A 13,621-nucleotide genomic window follows, 5' to 3' on the forward strand; every position below is an offset into this window, starting at 1 on the left:
CAGAGGGAGCAGAGCAATCGGGGGAGAGGCATTCAGGCGAGCATTGGGCCATTCGTGGGCCAGTGCATCTCACTCCTTCAAGAAAAATACTGGGCAATGAGAGTTGTCTTCTGAGGCAAAGAGGTCGACCTCTGCCCTCCCGAAGATATCCCAAATCATTTGAACCTTGGGCGTGGAGTTTCCATTCCCCTTGAGACAAACTGCCAAGGGACAACATGCCCACTCCTTGGTTCAGTTTGCCTGGCACGTGCACTGGCAGATTCCACTGTGCACATAAGAGGAGACATCTCACCATCTTGTTGAGGGACCATGACCTGAGACCACCCTGGCTACTACCGTCATGTTGTCCAAACAGACATGATGCTCCTTTAGTGCCTGTAGGAAGGTTTTTAGGGCCAGAAAAAATGGCATCATTTCCAGGGAGTTGATATGCAGGCGTTGATCCAGGTTGAACCAGGAGCCGAATGCCAGTCTGCCCTCGCAGAGTGCACCATGCACTTCATAAAAGTGTGTGGTGCCTGAGACAGTCCAAAAGGAAGAACTGTATACTGATTAGCCACTAACTTAAACGTGAATCTCAAAAACAGTCTGTGGTGAGGGGTTATCTAGATATGAAAGTAGACATCTTTCAGATCTACCAGTAAGAACCAGTCCCCTGGGCAAACGCGCGTGAGGATCTTTTTCAAAGTCAACATTCTAAACAGGCGCCTCATCAGAGCACAGTTCAGGTGTCTGATATCGAGGATGGGCCTGAGCCCTTCTTTGGAATGAGGAAATAGCAGCTGTAAAACCTGACTCGCTGTTTGCTGGTGAGACAGTTTCCACTGTGCTTTTTTCCAACAAACACTTCTGATTGGAGAACGTGAGCATCGTTGTCCTGGACCGAAGTTTGGATGACACTCCTAAAGCGAGGAGGTCTGTGAGTGAATTGGAGTGAGTAACCTTGTTTTATAGTTTGCAGAACCCAGTTTAACACAGCCGCGATAGCCTGGAGTCGGGCAGCAAGGGGTCTGAGTTTCTCAAATGGCAGATTGCTGCACAGGGGCAGGGGGCTGACATTCGTTGCATTGTGAAGAGAAGTGCTCTTTTTTTGTTATGTGGTCCGCTATCACAACTGTAGTTTGCTTGGGCATGTGCAAAGTAAGTGGGATGGGCCAAGTATTGGCAGTGGAAACAGAGCCTCTATCGCCCAGAGCTGAACGGCGGGTTGTAAGGCAAGCATGAGACTTCTTGGAGGGAGGTCTGGCCTCGGCAGGACTTAACTTTCTCCTCTTCTTCACTGAGAGATCAGGATGGCTTCTGCTGCTCAGGGTCCAACGTCACTTTGGGGCGGGGGCCCTGGCGCTTGGGAAAGAGGTACCACTTGGCAGTCTGAGGGCGCTGTCGGAGCTCAGACTCTGGCTTGGACCAAGGCTGAAGCCTGTGTTATACTTTCCGCGTGCGCGAGTCCTCTAGTGTCCGCTATGGTATGCGTGACGTAACAATTGTCATCGGAGAGTGTGCGCGGAGGCTCGTACTTGTTGACGCGGTCACAAAAAATGGGAGGCACGCGGATGTTCGCGCGTCAATAGGCTACAAAAACACCAACTGCGCATGCGCAGGCTGTGTGAATAATATATATATATATATATTTTTTTTTTTTTTTTTTTTAATAAAGTAAACAATAAAAATAAACAACCAATGCTGATATCTAATGTAGTAATAATAATGTCAATAGGCATTAGATCAAAGTTGGTGGATTTCTGAAATGGAAAATTGAGTTAAGGTGATATTATAGCTCATAAAGGCCAAATATCGTCTGATTAGAATATATATATATATATATATACACATATACATACAGTATATATACATATATACACACACACACACCATATTTTTATGGGAAGATATTGCCTTGTTAACACTAGCTTTAAAAATCTGGACATCTGTAAAAATGCTGTTGGTGAAGAGTTATTATCTTTTGAACATATGAGGTGTTTTCCTGATGTTTGCATATACAAGAAGAATGTCATCAACTGAAATAAAACACTTACCAAACATCAGTTGAGCCACTTTATTTTCGTCCAGTCTTTGCTTCCTAAGCCAGAGACGTTTATTACAACAACACTTTTCAACTTTGCAATCCTATCTTGTGTCCTTCATTTTCTTAGTTTTTCATAAATCCACACCCGCCTGAATCCTTCAAAATCAACCCACAAGCCTGCTCAGTGTTGGACAAAAGAGTTTTGAGGTTGCTCTTTTCCTTTTTTTGAGTTGAGTTGTTTGCTTGTTTTAGGGTTTTCGTGCTGCTCAAATCCATCAGTCTCTTTCAAATAAGCCTCAAAGTCACTTAGAGGCCTTACAATTTTACAAAGAAAACCGTACTACTAAATACATCACTGATGGCTTCTGTGCTCTAGTAAACAAAGGTATAACACCTATCTATTAACATATTTTGAAACATTACCAACTAAAAAGTTGGTAATTTATTTTTCATTGGTCATTTAGTTTTTGGAAATGACTCACTTCCTATCCAAATGGGAATTTGGTTGTAAATTCTGCCAAAGACAATGGTCCTAAAGTATATTTATTAGTATGTAATGAAATATTACTTATTTCTTTAGATTTGATTCATAATTTTATACAAACTATTATTTTCCCATAAGCACCCATTTAAAACTTGCCCAGTGAAAAAAGAAGAAAAAAAAAATCTCAGTGCAATCAGTTTTGCATTTCTGGATGTTAAAATGTATTTTTAATGCCAAAACACTTCATGACCTGAGAAAAAAAAAAATAATCTAATTTGTACAATCTATAAATGAACCTCCTGTATGTTATTTCTTTGTTTTAACTTTCAACCAATTATTAAATTGCTAATTTAAATGACAAATGCCGGTCTAAACGAGACGTTGCAGCCTGTCATGTGAAATCACACAATAGAGTTTAAGTCAGTATGTCTTCAAACACCTTTCTTAATATCCTGGTCCTGTTGAAACTGATGGCTTCCCAAAATCTCTTTCATATTTGTCTCAACACATACACATATCATCTTTAAAAACATTAGATTTTTCTGTGCATGTTCCCATTCTCTGTTTGGTCTCTGATTTTGTAACGTCTGTGTGTGGTCATGTGACATTAAGTGCAGTTCTTTTCTCTGTTGTTTGCATGTCGTCCTCGTGTTACCGCAAGATTACGGTCCAGTCTGCCGCTGCGTTGACCCCTGGCTTACGTAGAGTCAAAACTGCAAGTGTAGAGTCAAACTCAAACTCTAAAGCCGACTCTGTACCATCTGAAAAAAAATAAAATAAAATAAAATAACTATGTTGTGCAAAATCAGTGGTTCTCAACGGGTCTTACTTCAGGACCCAAATTTACTTCGGACAACAATGGCGACCCAACACAGTACCAAAAATGTTTACTGTAAAAAAGTGGGGAAAAAAACAAACAAACGTAAATGTATTTTTATTACCATGAGCTGCATAAACCCAACAACAACATATGTCCATTTAAGTACAATTGTATAAATGTTTGGTTTTTAAATGCTGTCAGGTGCCAATAAATAACTGCACTAAATGCATTGTTGACAGCACAGACTATTATCGTTGCTGTACACGAACCCATATTTAAAGGGACAGTTCACCTAAAAATGACAATTCTGTCATCAGTTACTCATCCTCAAGGTTTGGAAACAAACAGTTGGAGGAAGCCAGTAACTTCCATTGTATGGAAAAACAAATACTACGGAAGTCAATGGCTACCATTCGGTCACCAACATTTTTTTAAATATCTTTTGTGTTCAGCAGAAGAAAGAAATTCATACGGGTTTGGAACAACTTAAGGGTGACTAAATGATGACAGAATGTTAATTTTTGGGTGAACTAGCCCTGCGTCATATTTTTGCGACATATTTTGTTCAAGTGTGCTGTAGTAAAGTTTTATCAAATGATGTATGCATTTAAATACATTGGTTGATGATATCGCTATCTCATATTTTTTTGATCACATAGGCATTGGACATTAAAAACATACGGACAGCATTTTTAAACAAGCCTGTTATTTGAATAGTTGTTAGATGCATGATAGAAGCCTGTGAGAATGCCAAAGCAGATTGAGTGACATTAGCAGATGCTTCGACCCATAGACACTTCAGGAAAAACACCAGCCATTTATCATAAGAAAGCCAACCATATTAGCAGTAAAGCACTGTAATATATCAGTGACACTGACCTGCGTTTTTCAGAGTAGCAGAGGACGGTTGACTGCCTCCAATGATCACAATCTTCTCTATCCAAGACGCAGTGGAAAACTGGGAGTCTGGGGCCAGATTTCTGAGGAAAGAAAAATGAAGAACAGAGAGATGAGAGACCAAAAGATAAGAAACAGCATGGCAATGCCGTTTTTAACAGCTGTAAAGAAAAAGAGAGCAGACCGACCTGGAAGACAGCGTGTTGGCGGAGAAAGACAGATGTCTGTGGACAAACTGCTTTGCTTTTTCAAAGTTGAAGGTATGGAAGTCATCGATGTACAGCTCTCCTTCAGCAGAGCCCTGAAGCACAAGACAGCAGTCAGCGTGAAGCACTTACTATACACGGATGAAAACAATCCATCTACAACGTCAAGCATGTCACATATGAATACATGCATATATGTAGACACATGCATTTTCTGTAAAGCTGCTTTGAAACAATGTGTACTGTGAAAAGTGCTATACAAATACATTTGAATTGAATATATACATAACAGGATATGGATTTACCTGAGAATTGAGGGCAGCATAGAGAGTGTATGGGTCATTCTCCATACAAGACGAAGATCTCCTAACTCGGTCTTTCCTGCAGATAATGGACCCTCCTCGCTGGAAAACTGGGATCTGGAACACGAGACGCCACGGACAGAAAGGAAGGATTTAGCTGTCTGATTAAAAGACTAAAACAAAATATAGCTGAAGGAAGCAATTATAGAAAACCATCACTGAAATAAGTGCATAGGAAAACTTTGGAATGCAAAAACAAAAACACAGTCTGTTCTAGCCCCTAGTTTTGCAGTCGGTCTTTAAAAACCAATGGAAAAGTCAGAAAGTGAAAACGTCCGGGCTTACGGAGCTCATGGTGACAGGAATGTAGAGGCTCTGCTCCCCATCATGCTTCTGGAAAGTGTGAACATCATACCAGACCTACAAGAGCAACCCAGAGGAAGAGACTGAGACTTTAGAGATAGTGGTCGACCGATATAATACACGTAATTACAGTAAATGAGAGACATGCAGAAAATTGGTGAAACTAAATGAACATTTATTATGCATAAATATGTATTAAAACAAATTAAAAAATGTTAACAATTAAGGTAACAATTAGTGCAGCCTTTCCCTTTCTTTTGCTCAAACATCTAAAAAAACAAAAAAAACAATTAAAATGTAAACAACAGAGGTAACAATTAGAGGGGTCATATGATGCTGCTAAAAAGAACATTATTTGGTGTATTTGGTGTAATGGAATGCGTTTATGCGGGTTAAGGTAAAAAACAACAACATTATTTTCCACATACTGTACATTAGAGGTCTACACGGAGGACCCGAGACCCGACCCGGGATCCATACGGGTTCGGGGCTATATTTGAAATGGTCAGCCGGGTCTGGGTCCTTTTTGAAACTGGAATAATGAGTGGATTAGGCATTTCAATTAGCAAGAGAGGAATAAGATCATCGGCCACACGGAAAGTCTTATCGGCCGATATTTAAAAACTTCCAAATATCGGCCGAGGCGATATATCGGTCGACCACTATTTAGAGAGACTTGGAGATGAAAACCCATTCAGGTTGTTCCATTCAGTGTTGAAAAATACGTTACCTCTCCTTTCCCCGGCAGATAGGCAGTAACAGCAGTAGCACCCTCATCAGTGACGGGATGCACCAGCAAATCCTTCCCTGTGAAGAGAAATAACCCTGTGTTAGCCGTCTCTGCTGCAACATTTATTTGGACTAATTAGAACTCATGTTTAAAAACTCACCGATCAAGTACTCATCCTCGACTGAGAAAGTGGCGACATCATCGGGATACTCTACCCATAGAGGTCTGTGAAATGATTATTAGCAAAATGGATCGCTTACTTGCATGGCATCTGCCCTTTGTTGTTTATGATAAGCTTAATTCACAAGAGTGCAGAATCGATCTGTTGAGCGCATGCACCGAACAAAACTCCAGCGTTTTCAGAGCGAACTAACTTAACAGAATCTTGTGTGATTGATTATAATGCTCAGTGATGCAGAAAAGGAAATCTGATGCAACATGAGCAGCTCTGAATGTAATGCTGCAATCAACACTTCATTGATGTTCACATTTCACTTTAATCACGAAAGCCATAATACATTTTTTCCCCCTTACACTGAATTTGGGGGGCATTATTGCTCATTTCGGTGGCATGTTTGCCCCAAGCCCCAGTTAATTCCCGGCCCTGATTGTCTTGGGCTGGCTCACCTCATAACAGGATATCCAGTGCGGTGTGCGTTGTAGAAAAGCTGGTACCAGTACGGCAGTAGAGCGTATCGCTGGCGTATGGCCTCCCGGATGAGGGCGGTGTTCTCGGGTCCGAACAGCCAGGGTTCCCTGCGGGGCGTGTCTATGTGAGCATGAGCGCGGAAAAACGGCTGGTAAGCTCCCGCCTGGTACCATCGCACCAAAAGCTCAGCGCTGGGATGTTTAAAGAAACCGCCAACATCAGCTGAGGGAAAATAAGACAAAGGTACAGCACTAAATTAAAAGCAATCATAAAGCAACATTTAAAGGTTGCCAGCAAACAACTGAGAGTAATATACACTACTGGTCAAAAGTTTGGAAAGTTTGAGGCTTTTATGCTCATCAAGGCTGCATTTATTTGATCAAAAATACAGTACAAGCAGTAACATTGTGCAATATTATTACAATTCAAAACGTGTCTATTAAGTATCTTAAAAATGCAATATTACACACTTCAGTTATTCTCATTTACAGACTAAAAATGTTGTTGACTGACACATAACAATAAGTTTGTGTGTAGTTTGTGATATTACATTTACATTTAGTCATTTAGCAGACGCTTTTATCCAAAGCGACTTACAAATGAGGACAACAGAAGCAATCAAAACCAACAAAAGAGCAACAATATATAAGTGCAAATGACTCGGTTAGCCTAAAACAGTACACGTAGCAAGGTGTAAGGTGTGTGTGTGTGTGTGTGTGTGTGTGTGTGTATATATACACACACACACACACACACACACACACACACAAAGAAAAACAAGTAGATAGAATAGAAAAAATAGAAAGCTAGAGTTAGTTTTTTTTATATATATAAAAAAGAAGATAGATAAAGTAGAATTAAAACAGAATAGAAAGTGCTAGAGTTAGAGGGTCAAATAAAGGTGGAACAGATGTGTTTTTGGTCGTTTCTTGAAGATGCAACTACTGATATCTGTATAGAATGACATACAGTCTCAACATTATCATCAAAAGCTCCTACAATAACCATAATTTAGCTTTAGCTCATTTATGCCAGGACAAAAATGTTATAAAATATTTATATTTATAAAAAAAGTATTATATTGCATCACTATTTTGTGCGGAGTATAAGCATCCTTTCTGTATATTCAATTATTATGCACTAAAATGCAACCGTGGCAACACGCAAAAAAAAACAAAAAAAAAAACACAAAAATGCCACAAATAACATCATAAAATGTCCTGGTGGGAGTGATTTAAGATATCAGATTCAGCAAAGATTCATAGAGATTCATGAAATAAATAAATACTTCTTGTTTTCTAATTCCATACATATGTATTTGCATTTGTACTGCATAACAGTTTGAGTGAAAACATTTTTTTAATAAAATTAACAATAAATCTCATACTGAGTGAAACAGATTTTTTTTTTTGCTGTTAATTAACAAGTGACTTTAACAAGTTCTCTTTTGGTGGCCGTTGTTTAAATGTGTGCAGTCTTGTTTACCCATTGAACATCATTTCTCATCTGCATATACTAAAGGTTCACTAGAGGAACTGCTCACCTCCACAGAAAGAGATGCCCGCTAAGCCCAGACTCAAGCACATGGGGATGGAGATCTTCAGATGACCCCATTCAGCGGCGTTATCTCCCGTCCACACCGCACCTGAGCCACGGAGAGAGGGATTGATCACCAAACGCTCCGGTACAAACACACCAGGCTTGTGTGTGACGTCTCACCGTAACGCTGGGATCCAGCAAAGAACGCCCGGGTCAGAACGAAAGGTCTCTCCACACCTCCTGAACGCTCAACCAGGCCGTCAGCGGTCGCCTTTTGCTGGTGACACAAAAGTATTGTTATGAAAGAAAAAAAGAACTTTGGCCTTCTCAGTGTCACACATGCCTCTCACTATTAAGTCTTTTAACACTGAGTGTGTGTGTCTCCATTTTAACGCTTTATCCATGTGATTCCTTAGGAGACTTTTAACCGAAAACGTGAACTCTGAAGGATAAAGGCTTATCAGGTCAGATTAACTAGTCACACTGATAGCGGGCCAAGTTGTCTTGTGAAAAAAAATTAAATAAATCACTGACGTTAGGAAATATCCAACCTCAGGGAGTTTGTGAGGCCTAGCTGTGAACAAAAAAAAAAACACTCTCATGCCTATTTCATACTTTTCATATTCTTAGCAAATCAAACCTTAATCTGCCTGTTTTTCTGGGTGGGTGAATCTTTAATATTTTTTGAGAATATGATGAAAATCACCATTGAGAAAATTGAATTCAAAATAAAAATGTCCAGACACATTATACTAGTGAGAATTTTACTAATATTAAAAATACTTAAAATTGGCCAAATTAAGCATACATTTATAATAATAATTTCATGGTTTTCATAATGACCATCTAAAACGATTATAAATAAATGCTTAATTTTGCTAATATTAAATATTTGTATTTCTTCTAATTTTGGGGTTAAAATGTGGCCTGGACATGTGGACATATGAGAGATTGACCAGAGCAATAATGTTGCAAATGTTTTTTGGAAACAAGTAGAGATGTAACAATTCACGATGCGATACGATTCATGATACTGATTTCACGATACGATTTTCAAAATGAGTTTTAAGTCAATGAAACGTGCCCTTTTCTCTTAGACAAAATGCTACACATTTCCTTGTGATATTGAAATATGTCCAAAAACACAAAACTAAATTGAAATTTTAAAACAAATCCCAAATCAAATAAATAAATACACAAATAAAAAATAATCTCTTCAAATAAACAAACTGAGGCTGTGGTCTTTCCATTTACAATTAGAGGTACCAATAGGGCTGTTAGAAAAAAATATATAATTTCGAATATTCGTCAAATTTAAAATAAAAATTAGAATACGTTGCATTCGAATTTTAGGTGTGCGTTAAGGAGGCAGCCTTATCAGTGGCGCACGAGATGCAATAACGATGTAAGTGTCGTTGCATTTTAATGTTTTTGTTAGCCTGTCCAGTTGAAGCCACTAGATTGTAGCGTTGTTAATTACAAATATTGCGGGAAAGAGAACGTCAATGGGGAGGAGATGTTGTTTACGACAAAACTGAAACCAAGCCGTTCACACAGAACGCATTTTCTAGAGGGACATCTATCACCGTTGCACTCGCGTCTCGCACAAAAGAAGCCGCATGTTTAGAAAGCCATGTAAAATTAATGCAAGTTCAAACATATCTCGACATAACTTAATTATAATTGGTTTATAAACATTATGCACTTTTTTTCCCACAGATAGTCATAAACGTGCATTAGTAATATTTTGCTCGATGCACCCTCTTGTGGCCTCAGGAGAATATAATTCGAATTTTGATAATATTTGAGTAAAAAATTCTAATTTAGTTTTTCAGCCATTTTGACAGCCCTAGTAACCACTGTATTTTAATCACAGTCCTAACAAAGATGCTGCATACATGCATCACGAGCAGTTTTTAATCAAAATTAGACTGTATATACTTAAAATTGGCCAAATTAAGCATACATTTATAATAATAATTTCATGGTTTTCATAATGACCATCTAAAACGATTATAAATAAATGCTTAATTTTGCTAATATTAAATATTTGTATTTCTTCTAATTTTGGGGTTAAAATGTGGCCTGGACATGTGGACATATGAGAGATTGACCAGAGCAATAATGTTGCAAATGTTTTTTGGAAACAAGTAGAGATGTAACAATTCACGATGCGATACGATTCATGATACTGATTTCACGATACGATTTTCAAAATGAGTTTTAAGTCAATGAAACGTGCCCTTTTCTCTTAGACAAAATGCTACACATTTCCTTGTGATATTGAAATATGTCCAAAAACACAAAACTAAATTGAAATTTTAAAACAAATCCCAAATCAAATAAATAAATACACAAATAAAAAATAATCTCTTCAAATAAACAAACTGAGGCTGTGGTCTTTCCATTTACAATTAGAGGTAACCAATAGGGCTGTTAGAAAAAAATATATAATTTCGAATATTCGTCAAATTTAAAATAAAAATTAGAATACGTTGCATTCGAATTTTAGGTGTGCGTTAAGGAGGCAGCCTTATCAGTGGCGCACGAGATGCAATAACGATGTAAGTGTCGTTGCATTTTAATGTTTTTGTTAGCCTGTCCAGTTGAAGCCACTAGATTGTAGCGTTGTTAATTACAAATATTGCGGGAAAGAGAACGTCAATGGGGAGGAGATGTTGTTTACGACAAAACTGAAACCAAGCCGTTCACACAGAACGCATTTTCTAGAGGGACATCTATCACCGTTGCACTCGCGTCTCGCACAAAAGAAGCCGCATGTTTAGAAAGCCATGTAAAATTAATGCAAGTTCAAACATATCTCGACATAACTTAATTATAATTGGTTTATAAACATTATGCACTTTTTTTCCCACAGATAGTCATAAACGTGCATTAGTAATATTTTGCTCGATGCACCCTCTTGTGGCCTCAGGAGAATATAATTCGAATTTTGATAATATTTGAGTAAAAAATTCTAATTTAGTTTTTCAGCCATTTTGACAGCCCTAGTAACCACTGTATTTTAATCACAGTCCTAACAAAGATGCTGCATACATGCATCACGAGCAGTTTTTAATCAAAATTAGACTGTATAATTTCGAAATTTGAAGCAAAAACAGAATGGTCTGATTTTAGCTTTATGAAACTATACTACATAAAACACACCTGCACGAAACAGAATCAGCAGAAGCTCTGAATGAGCCGCAGATTCACTCTCTGACAGCAGGTGGCGCTCATGGAACAGCAGATACAGTGTTTCTTTATTGATTATCGCTGTAAACAAAGCAGTGCTGCGCTAATAAACACTACTGTAATATGCATTATACAGAGATGAGATGAAAAGAAAACACCATCTAAACTGTTCTGAAGACAGTAAGTTCCTCTCAGAGATACAGTCATATAAACCCCAACACCAACTGTATCACGATTCGTTTAACATATCAACAGACTTCAATCCTCACATATTTGCATCGATTTTCAACCGGCTCGGGGTGCGTCGTTACATCCCTAGAATCAAGAACTTATGTGGCTACAGAAAAACTGAAATAAATAAATAAAAACTGATCTCTCACCACATAGAGGCCATAAAGGTTGTGAACGTCTCTGTGCTCCCAGCCTCCATGAAGAGCATCTTTGTGCATGGTGACCTCAGGCCCATTAAACACAGACGGCTCGTTCATGTCATTCCACACGTACTGATTCTCCATGGAACCCTGGACAAAGCCACGTGGGATTTAATAAAAATACAATCCTGAAATCATCAATATCAACACTTGAATTCTGAAAGACAGTCTAATAAAAAGCCAGGGGTAGCAGCTGTTCAGAAAGCCCTCACCTCATACTGCTCATAGGCAAACTTGCTGGCCCACCAGGCTCTCATCTCAGGGTTAGTGAAGTCAGGATAGCCCGAATTCCCTTCAGAAGAGAAAATAATGCTCTGAAGAGTTCATCACACTGACTTTAACAGGCAGCTGGATGAGTAGCTACACACCTGGCCAACACCAGCCTTCATAGTCTCCTCCATCTTTGTTCTTGACATAAAAGCTTTTGGAGAGAATCTCATTGTGAATCGTATAGCCGCTGTCCACCCTAATGTGAGGATCTACAATGGCCACTAGCTGAAGAGACAAAAACACTAATGATTTTTGGCATAAAGGAAAATCTATGATTTTGACCCATACAATGTATTTTTGGCTATTGCTACAAATTATTGCTTTTGTGCTCCAGGGTCACATATATTTTTGAAAAATATGAGGGTGAGTAACTGATGACTGAGTGAACTACACTTAAGTTTACAGAAATGTGTTTCCCAAGTTTAGCATTAACACCGTATGCAGAGAAGTGTGCGGTGGAACCGTTCCCTGTGTGTTTGTGTACCTGTAAGTGAGGCATACTGAGTGAAGACATCTGCAGGTTTTGGTCCCAGCATGATAAAGACATCAATAATACCACTCTCAGATATCCAGCGTACATCCGTCTGAGGAGCTTCACTAGAAACTTGTACGGAGTCCAGTATTTTCCCAAACATCATCTGAAATACGAACACACATTTAAGGGAATTCTTCTAAAGCATTTGAAGAAATGCACTGATACCAAAACTGATTCACTTGATCAAACTAATGTTAACATCGGACAATACTGCAATGCTCCCCAGTATATCGTGCTTCCCTAATTTGAACCTTGTCAACCAAAATCATTCGACATCGTACCAAAAACAATTAAAGGGCAGGTTGCTCACTCTCACCTTTCCTGCAGTATTTGAGCTGATGTCCACCCATGTCTCTGCTGCATTGAGCCAGAAGATGCCCATGGTGCGGTCAGTGCTGTGAGATATGAGGACAGGAACTGCCCCATAAAGAGCCATTGGGTTGTGTAGCTCATACTGAAAAACATCCAAGTTGTACAGCCGATACGGGTCTGATCCACTAAGAAAAACAACACAATAACTGTTCAGTGGAACACTACGGTTTAAGTGAGTTTGTGTCAGCATGAGAGTGCTAAAACTAAGAAATGATAAGCTGTTGTTTCATAAAAATGTTCTTCTTTTAACCATTTTCAATGTTCAGTTTAGATTTGGCTGGTGGACAGCAAGACTAGCAGCAAAACCAGCAATAATCACCCTGGACCAGCATCAAAATTCGGTCTAGATTTGAATTCACATCTGCATTTGAAAAGTCACAGTTCGCTCAAAAATGAAAAATTGCTGAAATCTACCTCAGGCCATCCAAGATGTAGATGAGTTTGTTTCTTCATCAGGTTTGGAGAAATGTAGCACTGCATCAGTGTCTCAGCAATGGATGCTCTGCAGTGAATGGGTGCCGTCAGAATGAGAGTCCAAACAGCTGATAAAAACATCACAGTAATCCACACCCCTCCAGTCCATCAGTTAATGTCTTGTGAAGACAAAAGCTGCGTGTTTGTAAGAAACAAATCCACCATTAAGATGTTTTTAACTTCAAACTGTTACTTTCAGCTAAAATAGGAGTCCTCTAGCCATAATAACGCTTCCAGTGAAAAAAAGTAATGTCATTTTAATTAGAAGAGAAATTTGCACAGCTCAAGCACCGTTTACAAGCCAAAACAGCTCTAAACAAATATGTGG

The 13,621-nt window shown here is 38.8% G+C and overlaps 1 protein-coding gene across 1 annotated transcript in view; it reads right to left on the bottom strand.

Moving 5' to 3' along the window:
- Positions 1 to 2,730: 2,730 nt before the first annotated feature.
- Positions 2,731 to 13,621, bottom strand: part of LOC107556017 (neutral alpha-glucosidase AB-like) — a 24,178-nt gene continuing 13,287 nt past the window's right edge. The window contains exons 8-22 of the mRNA XM_016238983.1: positions 12,764 to 12,936; positions 12,397 to 12,550; positions 12,011 to 12,133; positions 11,855 to 11,934; positions 11,592 to 11,732; positions 8,197 to 8,293; positions 8,021 to 8,122; positions 6,456 to 6,699; positions 5,989 to 6,053; positions 5,829 to 5,905; positions 5,081 to 5,155; positions 4,739 to 4,852; positions 4,416 to 4,528; positions 4,210 to 4,310; positions 2,731 to 3,271 (exon numbers count right to left, since the gene is read on the bottom strand). Of these exons, the coding sequence (XP_016094469.1) occupies positions 3,162 to 3,271; positions 4,210 to 4,310; positions 4,416 to 4,528; positions 4,739 to 4,852; positions 5,081 to 5,155; positions 5,829 to 5,905; positions 5,989 to 6,053; positions 6,456 to 6,699; positions 8,021 to 8,122; positions 8,197 to 8,293; positions 11,592 to 11,732; positions 11,855 to 11,934; positions 12,011 to 12,133; positions 12,397 to 12,550; positions 12,764 to 12,936 (1,769 nt within the window). The 3' untranslated portion in view covers positions 2,731 to 3,161. The remainder of the gene's footprint in view (positions 3,272 to 4,209; positions 4,311 to 4,415; positions 4,529 to 4,738; positions 4,853 to 5,080; positions 5,156 to 5,828; positions 5,906 to 5,988; positions 6,054 to 6,455; positions 6,700 to 8,020; positions 8,123 to 8,196; positions 8,294 to 11,591; positions 11,733 to 11,854; positions 11,935 to 12,010; positions 12,134 to 12,396; positions 12,551 to 12,763; positions 12,937 to 13,621) is intronic.

The sequence above is a fragment of the Sinocyclocheilus grahami genome, unplaced genomic scaffold (genome assembly GCF_001515645.1).
Source record: "Sinocyclocheilus grahami isolate Dianchi unplaced genomic scaffold, SAMN03320097.WGS_v1.1 scaffold553.1, whole genome shotgun sequence".
Lineage (NCBI taxonomy): Eukaryota > Metazoa > Chordata > Actinopteri > Cypriniformes > Cyprinidae > Sinocyclocheilus > Sinocyclocheilus grahami.